General features: G+C 35.9%; 1 protein-coding gene across 2 annotated transcripts in view; it reads left to right on the forward strand.

The window, feature by feature from the left end:
- Positions 1-23,848, forward strand: part of LOC129234236 (elongation of very long chain fatty acids protein 1-like) — a 92,326-nt gene extending 68,478 nt beyond the window's left edge. For both annotated transcript variants that reach the window (XM_054868176.1, XM_054868175.1), the window contains exons 2-8: positions 265-343; positions 9,546-9,736; positions 11,385-11,465; positions 14,281-14,337; positions 16,072-16,177; positions 18,931-19,067; positions 21,200-23,848. In XM_054868176.1, the coding sequence (XP_054724151.1) occupies positions 298-343; positions 9,546-9,736; positions 11,385-11,465; positions 14,281-14,337; positions 16,072-16,177; positions 18,931-19,067; positions 21,200-21,517 (936 nt within the window). In that variant the 5' untranslated portion in view covers positions 265-297 and the 3' untranslated portion in view covers positions 21,518-23,848. The remainder of the gene's footprint in view (positions 1-264; positions 344-9,545; positions 9,737-11,384; positions 11,466-14,280; positions 14,338-16,071; positions 16,178-18,930; positions 19,068-21,199) is intronic.
- The last annotated feature ends 539 nt before the right edge of the window (positions 23,849-24,387 follow it).

Genomic DNA, 24,387 nt, shown 5'->3' on the forward strand with positions numbered 1-24,387 from the left:
TGTGGAAGCAATTTTCACCAGTCATACCTTGACTGGCGATTTGTTAGTCTTTCAATAACGACCCGTTCAAAGTAAGAAGCATTTCTTATGTGATACGATGGTTCTGATAGTGCAGTTATATTAAATGCATGAATGCATGTTTATCTTTTTGTGCATGATTATTTTTCAAAGTGGCAAAAATCTATGAAAATATTTACTGAATCAAATTTCCTTCTCTGTTTTATCATGTAAATGCACTATTAATGTTTTTTTCCCTCCCAACAGATAGTCTATGCGCACAAATCCGGAATTCCAAAAATGATCAATTTTACACAAAAGTATCAAGACTTCTTGGACAGTGGTGGTGAGCTATTTTTCATTATTTTTATGACTGTGCTCTTCCATTATTTATAGAGTGCTTGAAACAAGAAACCAATTTAAGTTTGCGCTTAAGTACAATTAATAACATACTAACTCTAGTGCTATTTTCTAATTGTTGCTGTTCGTGGATTTTCAGATCAGTTGTTTCAGTAGCGCATCGGAAATAATAGTAGAAGTCACCATGAGGAAGTTAATGAGCAAAATAAATGCTCAAAAATTAATTTTCAATACACATAACTTAACCCTATAAGACACGATGGGTAAGTGTGTTACAAAAAGTTACTTCGTTTGAGGTTATCATTTTTTAAAATCTTTTATTTCTATGCAGGACACTGACACATTGGCTTTAACAATTTACAAAAAAAAAAAAAAAAAAAAAAAAAAAAATTGGTGCCTCATACGAAATAACCGTGCCTCAAAGAGTCAAAATCAAGGCAGCGGAGTCAAGAAAAATGACCGACTCCGGCTCTGACAGCGCAACCCTTGTAAAAAAAAATAAATAAATAAAATAACAATAATAATAATAAAAAAACTTCACTACATTTTACTATTTGTAGTATTTTTCAAAAGTCGATTTTTCAAATCCGTCGGGACCGGCTACATTCGGATAACCAAAAGCTTGCATATGGTCAGTTCTAGTCCTTATTTGCGGTCAAAAAAGGAAGTTTTCTGAGTTAGGGAAGGGGATATATCACCAAATGGCGTATCCAAGGTGATACATTCAGGAGGGTGTATCACCTTGGATATGCCACTATTTTACATCAAAAGACTGGCAACTTAAAGGATGTTCCTGAACACACTAAAATTGTTGAAATATATTCCTTTATGCATAACGGCTTCTTAAACATATCAAATATGTTTTTATCAGATTTCATAGCTGATAGGAAGATTTCAAAAGTATTGCTTGTGTACAATTATGCTTCACTTCTTATCCTCGCTAAGATTGGAGGAGCAGATATTATAATGTTTGAAAAATCTTTCAACTTTCTAATGGTCTTTTTGATCCATTAATTTCATTCCACGCTCACGTTTTGCTGTTACTGCTCCCAACGTACACTGACAGGAGGAATATTTTCAATCGGCGAATAGAGCTTCGCATAATCGGCTTTCAATAACATGAGAAAATGCACGGAACACACGTACACACTCATAATGAAAAAAATAGCTTTTTTGCACTTCTGGATGAAAAACTGTCATCACAAAATACTCCATTCACAACTTATAGCGATTAACGTCAAAATATTTCTCAAAAAAAAATAATAAATAAAGAAAAAGAAAAAACTATGTTTAAAGTAATGATGTTCAATATCTTGAAAATAAAATTAGTTATTATTCTTCATCACCTTAAGATACTTTAATGCTAGCGTGCAGCAATCCGCGGATACATGCTCAAGAGAACCATCAATCAATCTTCTTTTCTACAAGGCCATCAAAGTCTTTCGGAAAGGAAAATGACCATGTATTTGAAGTAGCCCCACATTTCTTACCTAGGCTCTACTATCGGTCGCGTACACAGTTCGAACTTTTCCTATCTAAGTTCGAAGAACATTTCTGACGTACCAAACACGAATCTGGGTGAGCAGATAAATGAAATATGGGGCTCGGATGTTTTCAATTTATTCCTTTCCATTTTGAATGTTTTGTAAATAAAATTCCATCTGCTGTTGTAAATATCATTCTTGAAAAGTAAAGTTGGATTAAAACACGTTTTGACCAGATGGGTCCTTCTTTCTTACTTTCTTTTACGAAAAAGGAAGTATTGTATTCGCGAAAAAAATTTCACTCAAAAATCAATTTTACTCACCCCCGAATAAATATTGAGTTTTGTTTTTGAATCGATCACACGTGGATAAGTGCCTAAGAAAGTATAGACACGCGAAATATGCATAATGACGACTCCCGACTTAATTACAACGAATTTTCTCGTGACGTGTGTATGTACGAGTATATATGTATGTGCGGATGTATGTCACATAACTCGAGAACGGTAAGTCTTAGAAATTTGAAATTTAGTACGTAGACTCCTAGTGGGGTCTAGTTGTCCACCTTTCCTTTTGGTTGCATTTGGTTATTTCTAAAGGGGTCTTTTGCCCCTTTTTTGGGGGGAAAATCATTGTTAATTTCGATGTAAACTCAAGTGGTGTTTTAATTTGGCGGACACTTGGCGATATATCGATAGTCTTTTGGTCGCCAAGTTTTGTCGCTAACTTGGCGACAAATTTGGCGATTTTTTTTTATTTTAATCTGGTTTTAATTTGACCACTGTTGGTGATATTTAGAGAGTAAACTATTGAATCACATTAAAATTGCCAGTAATGGGGAAATGACATTAAATTGGAGTAAAAGGAAGTCATGTGATGCACACATCAGCTCGTTTTTGTCAGGAGTTTGCTACATATTATGAGATACATATTCCGGGTTTGGGTAGAATAAACCTGTGTGTGTGTAACGTGTTACGGTGGATACAAGAAAGAATAAAGTTAGCTGTGAAAGGCTCAGCAGGATCAAGTTATCGACAGTTAATACCGAAAATAATAATAAATACCGGGTGGGTGGCATTTAATAAAATAATAGATTAAACTACACTGCGATCGAACAACACTGCGATGTCTAAACTTGGTTTTCTTAATACAGTGAAACCTGTGTGTAACGACACTGTCTATAACAATAAACCTGTCTATAGCGATATTTCCCTTGGTCCCAGCTAAATGTCCGCATGAATAATCAAACTGTCTATGACGATAACCTGTCTACAACAATGTTTTTTTAGGTCCCAACAATATCGTCGTAGACAACTTTTACTGTACGCAGTTAATTTATTTCGCACATTTAGTTACTAGGATACTAGCTACGTGTGCGCAGAAAAACTTAATTTCACCGATATAAATGTAGATTAGGGTGGTTCAAAAATACATGTAAAAAAATAATTAATTTGAATTTTTGGCATCTTGAATTCAAATCATGTTTTTCGCAATCACGAGCGTGTGTGTGTATGAATGCGCGTGTGTGTTTGTGTAGGCGCATGTGTGTGTGTTTGTGTAGGTGCATATGCGTGGGTGCGTGGGTGTGCGTGTTGTGTATGCAGTGCTGTGTGTGTACGCGCGTGTGTGTGTAGGCGGTGGTGTGTGTGTGTATGTAGGCATATGTGTTTGTGTCTGTGTGCAGGCATGAATGTGTGTATGTGTATGTAGGCATATGTGTTTATGTCTGTGTGCAGGCATGAGTGTGTGTATGTGTATGTAGGCATATGTGTTTATGTCTGTGTGCAGGCATGAGTGTGTGTATGTGTATTTAGGCATATGTGTTTGTGTCTGTGTGCAGGCATGAGTGTGTGTATGTGTATGTAGGCATATGTGTTTGTGTCTGTATGCAGGCATGAGTGTGTGTATGTGTATGTGTGTAGGAGTGTGTGTTTGTGTCTGTGCGCAGGATATGGACGCAACCTGGAGACGGTTTTCGCAAGAGGAGCTGCATCGTGAGGCCCGTCGACGCGACGGTGGTGCTGGCAGAGGGTGCTGGTGGGGAAATAAAATCATAGGAACGCCAAAAACAGTCAAGTGAGAACAATAAGCAATCGTGATTGCTCAAAAAAAATCTCCTAGATAACAGGACACCTCTCAATATTTTTAGACTAGTGGATAGCAATATACTGGAAGAATTTTATCTTCCTATTGCAACTGAAAGAGGATGCTCAACCCTCTCACTTAAACTTCATTAGTATGGGAGGTGGATTAGAAAAATACATTAAACTGAAAAAACTGCTACATATTATAATCTATACTAGTAAATATGCATATTACATTGCAATAAAATAATAATTTCCAAAAAAAAAAAAAATAATAATAATAGTTTGAATTTTGACCTCTTGAATTCAAATTATGTTTTTCTTAATCACGAATGTGTGTGTATGTAGGCGTGTCTGTTTACGTGTGTGTAGGGGGGGTATGTGTGTTTGTGTGTAGGGTGCATGTGTATGTGTGTGTAGGCATGTGTGTTTGTGTCTGTGTGCAGGCATGAGTGTGTGGGTGGTTGTGTGTAGGACTGTAGGTGTGTGTGTATGTGCAGGTGTTTGTGTGTGTATGTGCAGGTGCCTGTATGTATGCGTGTGCGTGTAGATGTGTGTGTGTGTAGGTGCGTGTATGTTTGTGTGTAAGTGTAGGATATTGACGCAACCTGGAGACGGTTTTCGCTAGAGGAGCAGCATTGTGAGGCGGTCGGTCGACGGTGGTGCTGCAGATGGTGCTGGCGGGAAAATAAAATCATAGGACATTAAAACAGTCAAATGAAAGCAATAAGCAATCGTGAATGCTCAAAAAAAAAACCAGCTGGGGAAATTAAATGTTTCTAAATTTGTGACATTTTCTGTGCAACGGCTAATGTTAAATTAAGGGGTCATTGAGCAGCCTCTTAAAACTTGAGTATACGTGAAGCTAAAACTTTTACAGCATAATGCTATTAGTAAGTCTAAAAAAAGTAGGGGGTGTCCTGGACTCTAGCGGAAAAAACGTTTTTTTTTTTTTTTGAACCTCCCCAATGTAGGTATTACTATAATAATTTGCCACAAAAAAAAAGAAAAAAAAATTAAAAATTAATTTGAATTTTGACATCTGGAATTCAAATTATGTTTTCGCAATCACGAGTGTGTATGTATGTAGACGTGTGTGTTTGTGTGTATGGGGGGGTATGTGTGTTTGTGTGTATGGGGGGGGGTATGTGTGTTTGTGTGTAGGGATGTGTATGCGTGTGTAGGCATGTATGTTTGTGTCTGTGTGCAGGCATGAATGTGTGGGTAGTTGTGTGTGTGTGTGTGTTTGTGTATGTGTGTTTAGGTGTATGTGTTTATATGTTTGTGTATGTGTGTTTGTGTATGTGTGTAGGTGTATGTGTGTATATGTGTTTGTGTATGTGTGCGCATGTGTGTATGCGTGTGTGTGTGTGTAGGATATGGACGCAGCCTGGAGACGGTTTTCGCAATAGGAGCAGCATCGTTAGGAGCCGGTCGACGGTGATGCTGCAGAGGGTGCTGGTGGGAAAATAAAATCATAGCGCATCAAAACAGTCAAATGAAAGCAATAAACAATCGTGATTGCTCAAAAAAACGTGAAGAGCACGTTTGAAACATATGAAGCAGCGAGAAGTCAAAAAAATTTTTCTTTTTAACTGCTAGAATTATTATGACTAATTTCCTGCCAATTACGTATGGATTTATATTCTGTAGAATATAGGCCACCTGCACTTTTTTTTGGTAAAAACTAAGCTCTGACTGGGCTGGGGGATGAATAAAATGGAAGTTTGTGCCGAACTTTGAATAAAAAAAATTTCTGTGACTGCAATACACCCCGTACTTCTTACAAAGAAATAAAAATTAATTTTAAAAAAAAACAATGAATGAAATTCTGAATATTAAATATTACATATCCGCACGAACGTCATCCATTTTCTTTCGCATAAAATTCCACTCACGCTCTTTTTACTGAATAGGTCCACCAAAAGTTACAATGTCTCGTGCAGATCTAGATAAATGAAGCTCATGCAGCGACGAGTCGTTGCGCGAAATTATGCATCAGCTGTGCCCCTTGCCAAAACGCGGCTCGATGGAATAATTCATGTCACTAAGTCAAGCGCTTCGAACTCCACCCTAGTGCCACCATACAAAACACAAGCGAGGGCAGCTGCTGAAAATACTGGGCAACTTTCCACAAGAGGAATTTACAGTACCTTCTTTTACAATCTTTGTTATCTGGGCCATTGTTTTTATAGCATTTTATATGAAATGGAATTGCTAATGAGGCTCGTTATTATTAATGCTGGATTTCTCTAACGCTTTTCTTTCTTTGTGTGTAACACTTCTGAATGTGTCCGAGAACACCTTTCCTTTGAGTATCTCTTATATAATTAAAAACTGAGCGTATCTATGTATCTATTTATGTTCAAGCTTCTTCTCCCGAACGACAGTGAACTGACCATCGAACCTGGTATCGATAGATTCGTAATCTTCCCGTCTTCATGTTTGGCTATTTAACATAATCCTCCGATAATAATAAACGGAGATATCAATTAAAAACTATTTTTCATGACTATATATTTTTTTATTGATTTCCCTTTATTTGCGCATAATAATGTATCAATTACTTGTACCTAAGTAATTTATGATGGGTTTGAAAATATGTTGACCACTCCGTGTAACAGAATGAAAAAATGAGCAGTAAAAAATCCTTTTAATCCTAAAGAAAAGTTGCAATTACAGAACAAGCATAAAATGAAATAATGATTCTAAAACGTATTCTGTCAGCAATTTCAAGATTAATAATAATCTCTTATATAATGAAAAACTGAGCGTATCTATGTATGTCCAAGCTTCTTCTCCCGAACGACAGTGAACTGACCATCGAACCAGGTATCGGTGGAGTCGTAATCTTCCCGTCTTCATGTTTGGCTATTTAACATAATCCTCCGATAATAATTAGCAGAGATATCAATTAAAAACTATTAATTATGACTCCTAGATTTCAAAATAAAATCCCTATTTGTCGAAGGCTTTCCTCCATTCAAATTATTATTCAGTGCTTCATCTCAACTTTCCGTAAAAATGTTTTTATTAAAATTTGTAGTTGTAGCGTGAAGAAAATCGTTAAATGAAAGATTTCTTGCCATTTTTTTCCCTCGATTGTAAACAAAAAAAATTTTTGGTTTTTGTTTTGAGGCTTTTCCTGCAATCGGAGGTTTTAAAATGTTTACTCTCCGTCACTAGACATAACTATTATTTTCGAGGTGTACCGTTCAAAGCCGGGCAACGCTGCTAGTTTTATATTAATTTTTGCAAGTATTAGTCATGACCTAGTTTCTGATTCTTGCTGGCCAAAATTCATATAAAATACTTAGCTCCGTTTTGAAGACGCCTTATTAACGTTGTTAAGGGGTTATAAACTTAAAATTTACCATAGGTTGCATAATTGTGCTGAAAAAAACAGTAATGGAATAGATTCAACCCACATTAGTATGCTATTACAATAAAACAAAGTAATACAATGGTGAAAAGTGTCCCCCCTCCCCCCATCAGGGTCTGATTAAGCTATCAAAGGGCTCTGGGAGAAATACTTTTTTGGAGTTCCTTGTACTTAAATTTTATAATTTTAGACATTGGTTTTAAAAATTTTAGCCGTGGACTAAAGTAATTTCAGTCATTTGGGGGCTTCTAAACATTGGGAGCCCTAGGCCACGACCTAGTTGGCCTATTCAGTAATCAGGTCCTGCGCCCCCTTAAAACAGAGCCACTAATTTTTCGTTAATAATAGTATCCGAATTAAAATATATATCTCTAAAAAAAAAAGGTTTGTATGTATCAGTGATACATAACCTACAAGGCGATTCGTATGGCCCGTTATTTTGTTCAATGTTACAAATCGAAAAACATAATTAGTGAAAATGTCACAAATTTGGAGCCAAATATTCAAAATACGGGTTCGGAACTAAAACTAAAAATTAAAAAACAACCCGACTGAGTCGCAACTGTAGAATCCAGAGGAAAAATTGAAAATCCTTTTAAAAGCCTTATACTATTAAAAATCAATTTCAAGTACTTTATTTGCGAACAAATAGAAACTGGCAACAGATAAAAATTTGAAAATCATTGCGTTTAATTTCTTTGTCGGCCAACAATGAATTCGGTGATCAATCGCGTGAATAAAGGCTCAGCCGTTATTAAAATCTGCTTTAAAAAGACATTATAATTCGAATTCTATGTAACATGGAAGTTCCAAACACAATCTATCAGACGCAAAAAAAAAAAAAAAAAATCTCTTTATTTAAGTATTAAATTTTAAATAGTTTAAATATCTTTTCGCTTCAAAAAGCACGAAAAACCTTTTAGAGGTTTTCAATTAATATATTCGTTAATTAATGTCATCCAAAGACGCAACCTAGCTAAGAACACTCTCGATCAACTCTCCTTTTGAACAAAAAAATGTTTTTCAAAATCGGTCCATCCGTTTAAGTGCTAGAGTGCCACAGACAGACACACAGATACACAGACACGTCAAACTTATAACCCCCTTCCTTTGTGTGTCGGGGGTTAAAAACAGATGCATTTAAGAAAATAAGCATCAAGAAATGATAGCAACCAATCAAAAGTTCGTAATTTTCTCTCCTTTTTCACATTTTTCCATGTTGTTTAGAAAAAAATGAAATGTTTTGAAATTTTATTGGTGTTTTGGCCCGCAGAAATGATTTTAATATAAAGTGCGGTTCTGGGGCGGAAAAAGGTTGGGCAGTACTGGTGTACAATGAGAAGGACAAAAATGATCATGTGAAAACAAAGGATCAATATAATCTTATATTTTGCTGAAGATTGAACTTGCTTAAATGGCATTGTGAATTAAGTTTTGCTCCGTTATAATTTGCATTAAAATAAAATTCTGGGCGTAATTTGTTAGCTTTACGTTAACTAATAACTGCGCGTTTTCGCCAGTCTACAGCTTATTGAGCACTCACGATTGTTTATTGCTTTCATTTGACTGTTTTTGGCGTCCTATCATTTTATTTTTCCACCGCCACCGTCGACCGGCTCCTCATGATGCTGCTCCTATAGCGAAAGCCGTCTCCAGGTTGCGTCCATATCCTACACACAAGCACATACATACACAACTGCACACACACAAACATATACACACAACACACACACATACATACACCTACACACATATACACACATACACCTACACACACATACACAAACACACACAAACACATAAACACACAAACACATAAACACACAAACACATAAACACACGCATACATACAGACACCTACACATACACACACACAAAAACATACACACACACATACACACAACTACCCACACATTCATGCCTGCACACAGACACAAACACATATGCCTGCACACACATATTCATACACACAATTACCCACACACTTATGCCAGCATACAGACACAAACACATATGCCTACACACACACACACACACACATACCCCTACACACATACCCCCGCACACAAACACACATGCCAACATACACACACTCGTGATTGCGAAAAACATTGTTTGAATTCAAGATGTCAAAATTCAATTTTTTTTTTTTTTTTAATTTATTCTCTTCTCTCGAATACTCCCTTTCAGAAACATTTCTGAACATATTAGTTATGTATTTTTTTTTATCTTTTCCAGATCCCAGAGTGGCGTCATGGCCCATGATGGACAATCCTATGAAAGGAATAACGTTAGTCGTCATGTATTTAGGATTCGTGAAGGTCGCGGGACCGGCCTGGATGAGGGATCAGAAACCATATGATCTGCGATACGTCATGGCTGCCTACAACTTTGCTCTCGTCGCCATTAGCGCCTGGCTTTTTATTAATGTAAGTTCATCAATTCCTTCCCATCACTTGGAATACTTAGCGAAAAAAAAAAGTCATATGTGTGAGCACTCCTGCTTTAGTGATGTTAAAGAGCACATTGTCTGCGTCCAGTGGCGTAGCGAGAAATTTTTCATGATGGGGGGGAGATTTATATGAAAATTTTCGAAATTGAAGGCTGGAAAGCGCAATTTTAATCCCTTGCATATGTATTAATACATATAATTTTATTGCTTCATGGAGGTATGACCCCCTATTCCCCGCCTGCTTTGGCTACGTCACTGTCTGCGTCAACCATTACTTCCGAAGTACCCATTCCCCAAGAACGCGGGTGCACCACCTAACCAGGGATCCACAGTTTAATAATGAAAAGAAGTTGAAATAGGCAGCAATCGAAAGAGCATATTAAAACATTTTTTAAACGCAAAAATTATAAAAACTACTTGCCTTCGTGTCTCCGACATCGCGATAAACGGTCTTAAAGTCTGCGGAAATTTTAAGAAAATTGTCAAGTTTCAAGACTTGAAGCAACCACAAGATTTTACTGTCTGCATGTGGCAGGACATTCATCTGCAAATCGTGTAAATTTACTCATTGAAGCACGTTACACTTGGCGACATTTCTTAAAATTTCGCCAGACTTTAAGGCATCATATTTCGGTAAGGGTCGTGGTGGCCTGATCGGTAAGGCATCGGACTTGTGACCGGAGGGTTTCGGAATCGATCCTCGCCGGTCGAAGATCCACCGTCGTCATTAATGGTGACTGGGTGACGATAAATATGCTCGTGGTCACAATGTCCTCCAAGTGAAACGATACCTCTGGGGGTGCTAGACCAGAAAATTAATCGGCTTCTGGCCTGGCTCTAAATTATCGATCTGTCCGTAGATGGTGCTGCCATCTATCGTGTTGTCTGAGCAAAATCGGACTTCCACCTAGCAATAGGCGCTCGATTAAAACGGAAGCCGTACCTCTGTGCCTTAAATCGAGTCGCATTGCTACTCGGGCTCGAGTTCCCGAGTGGCATTAGTAACAACAACAACAACATATTTCGGTAAAGGGGGCACGAGGCAAATAATTAAATGCGTCCAGAAACATGTTTGACTTTGACTATGCTCATTTGATTGCTACTTATTTAAATGTTTTTCGTTATAACACTATTTTTTGGTTTCCTGGTAAGATCGAGAACCCTACGAAAAAAGAGTTGGAGACCACCTTAAAATTTCAATGACCAGTTACATGTTCGGTAAGGGCCGTGGTGACCTGATCGGTAAGGCATCGGACTTGTGACCGGAGGGTCTCAGGTTCGATCCTCGCTGGTCGAAGATCCACCGTTGTCATTAATGGTGACTGGGTGACTGGGAACCAGTTACAGTTCCGTCATGCCGAGACATGACGCAGTTGCGTCATGTCTAGGTGTTAACTGGTATTCAATTCTAATACAGAGGGCTAAACCATTTAATCTCGTTTAAAAAGACAGCTTTAAGTTTAAAATGACAAGCTTCTTCCAGTGAAATGTAAATTGAATGGCATTGACTGTAAAGTACTCTTAACGTAAAGCATGATAAAATATGAAATTAGCTAAAGAACATTGTTTTGTATAAAGTACATAAAACTAATTTTGCCCATAACTCATGTATTTCTTTTCAATAGTTTGGTGCATTGGGCTGGTTTACAACATACAGCTGGAGATGTCAGCCTATTGACTATTCCTACAGCCCCGATGCAATTAAAGTAAGTTTATGTTATTTATTTTCAACTGCGCGGGTCAAAAATTGAATTCTTCGAAAAATATTTTTGTCCATTTTTGCTTTTTTACTTAAGATTTTGTACGTATTTGGGAATTTATACCTAGTGGTCACCAATAATGTCTGAAAATATTGAAATAACCTTCTGGCAGAAAAAAAAAGAAATTTAAAAAAAAAATTAATTTGAATTTTGACATCTTGAATTTAAATTATGTTTTTCGCAATCACCAGTGTGTGTATGTAGGCGTGTGTGTTTGTGTGTGGGGGTTACGTGTGTTGTGTGTAGGGATATGTGTATGTGTGTAGGCATGTGTGTTTGTGTCTGTGTGCAGGCATAAGTGTGTGAGTAGTTGTGTGTATGAATGTGTGTGTATGTCGGTGGGGGGGGGGGTATGTGTATGTGTGTAGGCATATGTGTTTGTGTCTGTGTGCAGGTATGAATGTGTGAGTAGTTATTTGTATGAGTGTGTGTATGTGTTTGTGCATGTGTAGGTGTCTGTATGTATTTGTGTGTGTGTATGTGTTTGTGTATTAGTGTGTAGGTGTATGTGTGTGTATGTGTGCGTGCGTGCGTGTGTGTGTAGTTGGGTATGTATGCGCGTGTGTGTAGGACACGGATGCAACCTGGAGACGGCTTTCGCTATAGGAACAGCATCGTGAGGACCCGGTCGACGGTGATGCTGCAGAGGGTGGCGGTGGGAAAATAGAATCAAACGACATCAAAACAGTCAAGTGAGAACAATAAGCAATCGTGATTGCTCAAAAAAATGAAGATTTGCTTTGTGCGTTTAAAAGCAAGTCACACTTCTAAGTTAAATATTAAAGACTACACCTGAGTATGGTTTTGTGAAGAACAATGCAGTTAGACTGCTTGAAGAAATGTCTTATTTTTTTTTTATCCCGAAATACGAGTAAAAATTTGAATCATCACTTTTAACAAGGAAACAAATCCAACAACAATTTTCAGGGGAAAAGTAAAAGAACCTTAGATCTTTTAGCTTTTTTCTTAAGAAATTGTTTATACAGTTATTCACTGGCGCAGTATGGAGGCTCAACATGGATGTATACCAACGTATTATGGTTGGCATTAGTGTTAAAACCAAGGGTTCTGAGCGGGATATAATTACGGTAACTTAACTTACTTATAACGGTAAAATACCCAACACTTAACGTATACTTACGCAGGCATGTACAATAAATCTCATGACAACAAGTGGTAAAAATGCAAAAAAAAAAAAAAAAAAAATGCAGCTACTGCCTTTTATCTTCCTACGGCTATATCGCTTCTAACGCGCGTACATGAGTGCACGAAACTTTTTTTTCCTTTTTTTCAAAAACATGGATTATTTGATTAAGGTTAAAGGTAAGTAGTCTAATGCGATGTGCACATCAGATTTTTTAAAAATTAATTTAAGGTTACTTGCTTAAAAGGGTGGAATATTTTAAGGGAAGATATATAAAAGAGTATGGAACTAGTATTAGTAGTAACAGTAAAAGGATTGATAAACAAATTTGTTTATTTCATTCTTTCTTTAAGAAACCAAAAAAAAAAAAAAATAATAATAATAATTTGAATTTTGACCTCTTGAATTCAAATTATGTTTTTTACAATCACGAGTGTGTGTGTATGTAGGCATGTCTGTTAACGTGTGTGTGGGGGTATGTGTGTTTGTGTGTAGGGGTATGTGTGTGTAGCCATGTGTGTTTGTGTCTGTGTGCAGGTATGAGTGTGTGGGTTGTTGTGTGTATGAGTGTTTGTATGTGGTGGGGAATGTGTATGTGTGCGTAGGCATATGTGTTTGTGTCTATGTGCAGGCATGAGTGTGTGGGTAGTTGTGTGTAGGGATGAGTGTGTGGGTAGTTGTGTGCAGGTGTGTGTGTATGTGTAGGTGTCTGTATGTATGCGTGTGTGTATGTATGTGTTTTAGTGTGTATGTGTTTGAGTGTATGTGTTTGTGTGTGTGTATGTGTTTGTGTATGTAGGTGTATGTATTTGTGTGTGCTCGCGTGTGTGTGTGTGTGTGTAGTTGTGTATGTACGCGAGTGTGTGTAACATATGGATGCAACCTGCAGACGGTTTTCGCTATAGGAACAGCATCGTGAGGAGCCGGTCGACGGTGATGCTGCAGAGGTGCTGGCGGGAAAATAAAATGATAGCACATCAAAACAGTCAAGTAAGAACAATGAGCAATCGTGATTGCTCAAAAAAAAAAAAAAAAGAATAAGTGATGGTTTTTGCATGAGTTTTTTATAAAAAATATAAAAAACCTACCCTTGTTTTGTTAATCAGTCGGGCGGGTAGACAGCCCCGGATTAAAACAAGTATTGTGAAGATATATATGGGAAGTGAAGATGTATCTTTATTCACCCAAAAAGAATTTTTCATTTGTATCCCGAATTAGTTTAACAATAAAGGAAACATTAATGTCTTTGCCGGGAACGGAACAACTGATAAAACTAATCGATATTGATGGATGTTGTGCTATTATGTGATTTTCGAGTAAAATATTAGACGACCCATTACGGAATAAATGGGTTCACTTCATGCTGCTAGGGTACATGTTTTTCTCCCATGCAAAAAAAAGCAGGAAAAAAATATCAATATTTTAAACAAACATAGTTTTACTGAATTAAAAAGTTATTATTTTTCTTAGCAATAAAATAATTCCTGTCGATTCAGTTTGAAATTATTTTGCAAGCTTGCCTCTCTCATATGAATGTTACTGTTTTCTAGTTAGTTATAAATTTAGAATCCTTTTCAATTGTATTAAAACGATTTTTTTGTTTGTTTGTTTTTCCAGATGGCAGAAATTGGCTGGTATTTTTACATCACGAAGTTTATTGAATTTGCTGATACGGTTAGTACTTACATAAAATTTGCATGGAAATCCTATTTCTGCTTGTTAACATATTGCTTAATTTATTGTTAGTCTCATGGTTTATATTCAAAATGTTATGTAATTTTAATACAAAAATATAAACGAGTTCCATATAAACCTCGCAATTCGACATAAATATTAGTAACGTGGTATAGAAAATTAATAATGAGCGAACATAGAACCGTTATAGTACGGCTCTGGTTTTGCTCTTCCACCGTCGAAAACTTGATTTCTAGGGATATTTTTTGAGCTGTATCACGGACTGTATCTGGTTCTGAGTGTGGGTTAATTTTTTGGATTTGGGGGTAATATTTACTAGTAATAAAGCTGAATATCTCTCTGTCCGAATTTCTCTCTGTCTGTCTGTCAGGATAGATAACCCACTAGTAGGTTATACATAAATTCAGCACATTACCCTTGGTTGAAAATATATGAAATTCAAAACAAAATGAAATGCGGTTTTAAGTTATGTTGGTTTAATCCTCAAGTTACCTAAAGGAGTATGTCATAACTTTTTTAACTTCTATAGCAAACAAAACGTTTTCTTTACAAATAATAAAGCTGAAAGTCTGTGTGGATGTCTGTGACGCGCATAGCGCCTAGACCGTTCAGCCGATTTTCATGAAATTTGGCACATAGTTTGTAGCATGAAAGTGTGCACCTCGAAGCGATTTTTCGAAAATTCGACTTTGTTCTTTTTCTATTCCAATTTTAAGAAAATTTTCTCGAGCAAATTATCACAATGTAGAATAGTAAATTACGAAATCATCTTAACGTGGAACCGTAACATGAGCGAGCCATTTAACATAGCAAATTGGCGAGAAATTCATCATCCATTATTTGTCAATATACAGGCGAACCAAATGACCTTTTAATTTTCTACTACGGGCAAAGATGTGCGGGTACCACTAGTTATGAAAATGTGAACACACGGATCGAAAAGGGGATCATAAATTTTATAAAAAGGGGAATCAGCGGCTCACCCCAAACTCGTCATTAAGGAAGCACCCCCCCCCCCCCCCAAGTTAGAAATGACGGGCCTGGGAGTTGAAAGCATTTAATGACCTAAAATGCAGTTTCAGGTTCTCTTTGGTCACGTTAAGGTGAGATCTTGACCCCTATGACTCCTCTCCTCCTGAATCCACGCTTTGAATCAAAGCAGTAGTTTAATATGTATAACTAGTGGTACCCGCACGGCTTTGCCCGTAATAGAAAAATTGAAAGGTCTTTTGGTTCGCCTGTACATTTACAAATAATGTGTGGTGAATTTTCTCACCAATTGGCTTGTACCCATGTTACGGTTCCACGTTATGATAATTTCTTATCTCGCCAATTGGCTTGTGCCCATGTTACGGTTCCACGTTATGATAATTCCGTAATTTACTCGTCCATCTTATGATATTTTTTTTTCTTAAAATTGGAATAGAAAAAGAACCACATCGAATTTTCGAAAAATCGATTCGAGGTGCACACCCTCATGCTACATACTAACTTTGTGCAAAATTTCATGAAAATCGGCCGAACGGTCTAGGCGCTATGCGCGTCACTGACATCCTACAGACATCCTCCGGACAGAGAGACTTTCAGCTTTATTATTAGTAAAGATATATAAATGATGAAATATCTAGAGTTCTTGTTGCTACGGTGTTTATGGTCATGAATGCTTGTCCTTTTCTGTTCTAGACTAATTAGACTAACATTCTTTCTTTTCAGGTATTTTTTATTCTAAGGAAAAAGGATTCTCAAATTTCCGGTCTACATGTTTTCCATCACAGCCTCGTGCCTATAACGCTTTGGTTCGGAATTAAATATGGAGCAGGTAATTTCCCATTTCGAACATTTATTTATTTACTTGCAAAAATACCCAGCGTTGCTTGGGTCAGTAATAGTTGTGAGAAACAATCGCTACTTTCATTCGTCTTCTGTTTTAACTGGAAGAACTCAAAACACACCGCTTTGACGTGATTAAAAATCGAGCTTCTTCCTTACCCATAAAAGTAAAATAGCAATAAGTATAAAAAACTAAAGAGTATTCAGTTTTCACTTGGAAGAATTTCCAAAATATGAACGAACTAAAACAAAGATCACTAAAAAAAATGTGCGCTTTATTTAATTAATTAAATAGTACACACACACACACACACACACACAAAGCTCTCTACTATGATTCAGTGAGCAAAAAGTAGAGTTTCCAAATATTTAAATGACTTAAAATTCATGCTTGCTCTGGAGAAGCCTTAGTTCAAAACTTTCATTATGATTGCTATTAATATTGCTGTTGTAAGACAACGAATTTTCGTAACGATGAGTTTTATATTTAATCATTTAATGAGGAAATCATACGAAATTTACCGTTTTCCATCATAACTTTTTTAAACTTTAAGTTTTGGAACTACTTTGATATACCTCCCCAAATCGGAAATTTGGCGGCTTTTTTTTTCTCGCCAAGCAAAATACTTGTATTAAAAATGTTACAAAACACAAGAAACTACAAAATTAGGCAACAGCAAAATCCTAAAAGCTGAAAAAACATAAATTGGCATTACAAAAATATACAAAAATAAGAAACAACAACCCTAAAAAGTTCGTAGAGAGTGCCAGATTTGGCGCGTAATTTTTGGGGGGTATATCAAAGTTATACCTAAGTTTTTTAGGAATAAATTAGCCTAAGTTGCTTTCCGATAATGTAGCTATCTGCGGTGAAAAAATGGTTAAAATCGGTCCAGTAATTTCGAAGTTTACCCCGGACATCCTTACATACAGAAGTAGCCATTTATGTATATAGATTTGTTATTTTATGATGTTTCCTACGAGATTATTTTCACATTTACTGCAGCGACCCACTCTTAGTTTTAAATTTAGAAAGTGTTTGCTACTCACCAGGAAACCATACGATAATTCAATAGCGGAAACAATCTAAATAAAATAATAGTTTAAAAAACTAAAAAAACACGCTTTCGTATCAAAATGAACTAAAAAATGAAAAATAATGTTTGGATGATAGTAGTTGACCAATCACTTAATTTTAATGTAATACAAAAAAGCATGGGGTGCTATCTATTTAAATTTTTGTTTGGACAACAAATGGAAGAAATTCAAGACAACTGATAAGAAGCCCCCCACGCTTTTACGTATTACATAAAAATTAAGTGATTGGTCAACTACTATCATCCAAACATTATTTTTCATTTTTTAGTTCATTTTGATACGAAAGCGTGTTTTTTTAGTTTTTTAAACTATTATTTTATTTTTCTGTTTTTTAGTCTTATGTTGGAGAATTATCAGGCGACGAAATTATTTATCGAGTGCGAGGGAATATCTTAAAGTTAAGACAAGGGCACCCCGATGGGAAGCTACTGTGAGTCATCGATGTATGTTTGCGGAAATCATATTTATATTACTTTGAAAATTTGAAATGCATTTGAATAAAAGTTTTGTTCAACAATGGTCTGATCAGCAAGGAATTTCCAATTGAAGGCTCACCTAAATTTTGGCATGAAATTAGTTAAAAACAATTATATTTCATGTTATAATTACCTTGGAACATTGGAACAAATTTTGTCTGATGCAGAAAAATTAAAGGTTTTTGTAGATATTTTTAAATAATTTTTGCGAGCATTTATTAATGTATCTTTTTAAATTTTTCCTTTTTCACATTGTTGGACTTATGCCAAAATACTGATTAAAATTGGAGGAAACTAACAATTAAAAGAGTTAATTAATTAATTTGATTATAGAATATTGCATTGTCATCGGGTCTGAGGTCGCGTGCCAAATTTCAAAAGAATCCGATCGCAGGAAGTGGGCGAAATTTGAGTTGCAAGATTCCGTTACAAGATACATACATACATACATACATACAGGTGAAGCTAATAAAAGCGTGTTAATAACAGGTAATCGAAAGAGCATAGTGGAACATGTTTTATGACACGTAAATCATTTGTCCTCGTCTCCCCGTTAACGAAACATGAGGTCCTAAATTGGGAGACATTGTTTTAAATATTCGCCAATGAAAGCAAGAAATGGACATTTAAACAGTCGATGTAGTTTCATCAACATTCAAAGCTATCAAAATTCTTATCGCTTTTAACAGAACCTTCCATTGCTCGCTAAAATTAGAAGACTTTTTGTAAAAATGTCGATGACGGGGAGGACGAGGGTAAATAATTTATGCGTCAAAAAACGCGTTTCAAAATGCGTTTTCAATTCCTATTTGTTAAATCAAAAATTCTTATTTTTACCCTGGTCAGCATGAAGAAAATAAAATTGCCCCAAAAGCTAACTGTAAAGTAGGTTTGTATAAAATGTAGCTCTACTTGTCGACTAATGCCAAAAAAATAGAAGTTCATAGTACAATCAAGTAAAATGCAAAATTTGTTTTCTGTAATACCGTTTGTGCCCTAAACTTCACCAATTTTGCTGTAATTTCCTCACATTTCATTGAAATGTGGAAGGTACATGACATTTAAAGCTTTTGGACGGCAACCTGCTTGGAATTTCAAACCATCATTTCATGAAATAAATACAATTGTAGATTGAAAACCTTTCTGAACTCATTATCTTCTTTTGCAGGAGGCTACAATTCCATTTTCGCTTTTCTGAATTCATTTGTGCATATATGGATGTACTTGTATTATGGACTATCCGCCCTGGGTCCTGCATTCCAGAAGTATTTGTGGTGGAAGAAATATTTAACGATACTGCAAATGGTATGCTTAAACATATTACATAATTTTTAGTTAACACATAAGACTTAAGACTACCTTGGCGTGGCGTCATCATATCATTTGAGTTGAAAACATATTTATGTTTCAGTTATAAACTCTTTTCAACTCCTAATTATTACATGATCGTGATACATATTTTTTCTCTCTGTATATTAAAAAAAGTAATAACAAAGAAATTGTGAACGGATGTCTGTGGTGAGTCTACGTCCAGGTGACCCCATAGCACCTACAGCTTTGAAATTTGGCAAAAAAAATTGCTTCGAGCCCCGGAAGTTCTTTATTTTAAATTCGAATGAGTTTTTTTTTTTTTTTTCTTTTGTAATACATTTTTTGAACTAAAAATTCACGTAAATTGCCTGTTAAAGGAATGAAAATTTTCGCACACCTTTTAACATTCGAAATAGTTTTTTTTTTTTCTCTACAGTTTGTTCCAATTTTCTCAATAAATTAGAACAACCGATGTAAGGGATTCTATTTTAGCGAAACATCCTAAGGCTCAACTCAATTTGAGGTCGGAGCTGGACAGGAAAATATATTACTAGTTACCACGAATTTGATAGCGACTTTTCAAACGTACACAACTGCCGTTTTGCAATTGGTGCCCCTTAGCACCTAGCTATGGATGCATATCAGCATCAGGACTTGGTAGTTTGGAATTTTTTAATGAAATAATGAATCATGCTGTTCGTTTTAATATTTAAAAAAACAATTTTAGACTATTAGATCAAAATTTGGTTTTTGTAAACAACTATAAGAAGCAAAGGTTTTCAACGTTTGCGTTTGATTCCTCAAAAATTGTCCTTACGCTTAGAAATATTTTCTCAATCGCCAGATTTAAACTTAATGAAAGATACTTTGAGAAATCTGGAGGCTAGATTACGAAAGTACAGCATTGAAACGAAAAGTGAACTAGAAACAGTAAGACTCGAAGTGCGGTTGAACACTTACTCAAAAATTGCACAAAAAAAAAAAGAAAAAAAAAACAAATCTATTCCCAGACGTTGAAAAGCTGTTGTTGATACTGCATGATATTTTACTAAATAATAACTTAGTAAAAAGTTCGATTATTTGCTAATTTTTTGATATTTTTCCAAAGTGTACGAAGACTTTTGTGAGATAAAATTTCTGGCACTTTTTGATCATTTATTTCTTAAAAATCAAGTTTTATTATGTTATTAAAAAATTTCATGTCGTTTTGTTGTGAAAATTGACCATAGATCTTATAATTAAAAACCTATTCCAAAATATTAATTTTAACCAATGGATAGGGGCGTATTTCAGTGAAAATCATAAGTGTACGAACACTTTCGGGAGCCACTGTATGGTAACAATTTTAAGAAACTCGATGAGGGTAGGTCAAGCCCAGTGGGATCTTAGACTATAACCCTTTTTATAATCTGATTCTTTTTAATAGACAATTTAAATCTTTGCGAAACAAATAAGATTGCAAAGCAAGCTTCGGGGGCTGGCGAGAGTCAGCAAGCAGTGGCCGAAGACTTAATGTTTAAGAAAATAATAATTTCTTAAGTTTTAAAAGAAAATAATAATTTTAGCCCAACTGAGGAACATATTGTTACGAGTTCGAATTCATTTCAGGTATCATCATATACTACAGGATAGACCGGTACACGCTTACGCAGTGCCCTTTTACAAAACGAATTATAACTGAAAAGGCAACAGTCATAAAACATATTGATGTAGCTACCTAGAAAATGCCAAACCAATAGTTGGCAAATATTAATATAAGTAAACTTAAACAACAGATGTGTTAAAACAATTCAAAATCACTTACCTTTATGGAAAAAAATTCTAACAAATGTGTACCCACAAAAACTTAAAACATATGAAAACATAAATGGCAGACAATAAATACTAAGGTCAAAACTTTGGGTGCGTGCGCAACTACCCACTGTTGAGCAAATTCGGAAAACTATTGTTTGAGGATTTTTTTACTTGGCTGCGCTTTCTCTTTTACAAGATATTTAAGTTCCAACAAGAGTAGTTCCATACATAACAAGGTAGTTCCATACTAGGAGACTATACCATATTTGGGCACATTACCCTACCTTCCCGAAGTTTTACAGATCTTGTAATGCCCCATTTCTCTTCTTCAGGTGCAGTTCTTCATTGTGTTCACATTCATGGTCCAACTCACATTCTTCCCATCCTGCGAAATCTCGAAGCCCTTGCTCTACCTGAATGTCGTTCAAGCAGTCATCTTCTTCGCACTCTTCCTAAACTTCTTCCTGGGATCCTACCAACGGAAAAGGCGCCAGTCCAAAGAGAAATCATCCCAACAACCCGTCGAGATGTCAACCCACACGCGAAACGAAGAGGCCAACGGCCACGTCCGATGCAGAAAACCATCCGTCCACAAAGTGAGATACGTCGACGTCGACTACGTCACGGAGGCTGTCACAATTTCAGCGTGAAATTCCTGACTTTCCAGTCCCAACGTTTTCTTCATATTACGCGATAACTAGAGATCCTAAATACGGAGAGGTTGGACAACTTCGGAACGGCGGCCATCTTATGTCCAAAGATGCTCATTTCCCGTAGACCGTAATGCATCTGCACCAAATATCACTGAAGAGTGTATAGAAAAAACTGGAAGCTAGTTATGCTATTATGAAATGAAATGTGCAGATCACAAATATCTGTTTGCTTTCTATCTTTATGAACAAATTTTTGAGAGAAAAAAATCTTTGTACACGCTATGACGATACGAAACGATTGGCACAGGATTGCCAGACTTGGCGTTCAATCCGTTTAATGAAAATACGAGCAGAAAAAACAATCAATCTGTTCTTTAAAGATTTCATGTCCTATATTCCGTGGGGAAAAGCTAAACATTCACACAGCACAGCATTTCGAGCTGACAACACTTGGACTAAACATGGCGGAGATCGGCGCGCTGCTGTCCCATTTCTCCGTATATAGGATCTCTAGCGATAACTAGCCATAGCTGTATACCTAGATCAGCTTTTCATTCAGAAGAAAATCACCGCCAAGATGCACGGGTTGCCGATATCACTGTTCCAAGCTGATCTAGAAGTTCATCATACAGTCATCGAGACGAAAGAACACTATCCATTTTCAATTCTCGACATTTTTCACTCGCCACATCAATAGAAACTAAACTGTAGTGAGTGAGTTTGAAACATTACATAAAGCTTCAGCATTTTTTCAATTCCATTACATATGAATAAATCATTTACCAACACTTTAAGTTCGTAAACAAATAACACAATTGTTTTCCAAGAACTTCAAAACCTTAAGTCAACAGATATTGTCTTCCATACTGAAAATCTATATTATCCGAGTTTCTCTCTTAATTATTGTTTTATATGAGGCAGTGAGAAGCAAAGGGATGTAAGTGGACATTTTCAAATTTTGTGTAAAACGCGTTCAAAGATAACATTTTAGGTAGTATTTCATTGATTTTTTTTTTTTTTCTAAATCATGCTGTGTAGCAGCAACTACCATGGCTACTAGTTCCATTTCTTACCACAAGACAGAGGGAAGGTTACTTTACCATGTGTACTGGTTATCTCCAAATTTTTAATTTTGCCACTTTCATTCCTTTGCTTCTCACTGCCTCATATATTTTTCAAATAGTGCATAGTTATGATTTTCCTTAACTTTTGTAACGGTCTGGGGGGATACACAAACCATTTAAAAAATCCTCAATAGGAGGGTATAAACTTGAAGTTTGAAGACAGTACAAATTATAAGACTCTAAAGGCCCTGTTCCAGAAATAATCTGTAGAGATTCGCTTCGGATCGACGTCATAACTCCTCCCTCAAACCGTCTCCGCACAGAACTAACGCAAGTGAGACTGTTTGTGGGAGGAGTTATGACGTCGATCCGAAGCGGAATGATTCCGTGTGGGTGCCGGAATAAGCTTCTATAGGCCTCATTCAAGAACAAATCGGTAGCATCCCTTTAAATTCATGTAAACTCCTCCCTCAAATAATCTGCGTTTGTAAAGTTTCGATGCGAAGACGGTTTGAGGGAGGATTATGACGTCAATCCGTAGCGGAATGATTCCATGCGGGTGCTGAAATAAGCTTCTAAAGTTTGAGGTTTGACTTTCTTCGTCTTACATAAAAATGATCTACTAAAGCGAAACCAATGAGGAAATACGAATTTTACTCTTTGTCAAGCATTTTGGATTCGTACTGTATGAAAATAATAGTCCAGTGAAAAACAATAATTACCTACTCACTAGAATATATTACCGCATGCATCACATACCATCATAATTGACGATTTCATATTTGCATTTCGTGGTATCGGCAACAGTTTCAAACGCCATCACAATTAGAGCACATTTTACAAGCAGCTTTTTCAACATACCTAAAGCTTTTTTGAAGGACAGCAAAGATATTAACGAAATTAGGCAGCAAAGCCTTAGGCAGAAATAGAATAGTAATTAATATCTCATATTCAACGAATGTAGAATTCATTCCTTCTGTTTTTTGGAAAAGTTTTATACGCAAAACGTTGAAGAGTGGTAAAAAGTAAAGTATATGTTATACGTTTTTAAGTTTTTGAAATTTATGAAAATGCGTTAAAAATTTTTGTTGAAAATTTTGAACTTTTAATATGTATTTTAAGTTTGTATAAAAGTGTAAGTAAATGTGGTATATATATTTTTGTGCATTTGTTTAATATATTTGGCTGATTTTTAAATAAAAATATTCAAGTTGTTTGTTCGGCGAGCTCTTTTTTTTTTTTTTTTTTTTTTTTTGCGTACTAAATGTTAATCAAATTAGAAAAACACACATCAGTACAACATCGATTTAACGATTTCCTCAATTTAATGATACATTTCATTGTTCCGGATTTGACTGTATTAAAAAATGTCTATGGTCCTCGATTGAACGATACCCTTGATTAAATGAAACATTTCATTGGTCCGGATTTGACTGTATGAAAAAAATGTCTATGCTCTTCGATTTAACGATTTCCTCAATTTAATGAAACATTTCATTGGTCCGGATTTGACTGTATTAAAAAATGTCTATGCTCCTCGATTTGACGATATCCTTGATTTAACGATAAATTTTTCCGGTCCCTTGACAATCGTTAAATCCAGGTTATACTATAAGTATTACGTACAAAATAACTACAAATAAATCGAATCTAGACCATTTCCCTCCCACAATTCAATGTTTACGTCTGTAAAATGTACAGTCGAAGTCTTTTTATATCTAGCCCCGACTTAACGAGAACCCGGAATTAAGAGGTTGATCAGAAATATTTGGTTTGAACAGTATTTAGTCTATGGGGGGATAC

Source organism: Uloborus diversus, chromosome 1 (assembly GCF_026930045.1).
Source record: "Uloborus diversus isolate 005 chromosome 1, Udiv.v.3.1, whole genome shotgun sequence".
Lineage (NCBI taxonomy): Eukaryota > Metazoa > Arthropoda > Arachnida > Araneae > Uloboridae > Uloborus > Uloborus diversus.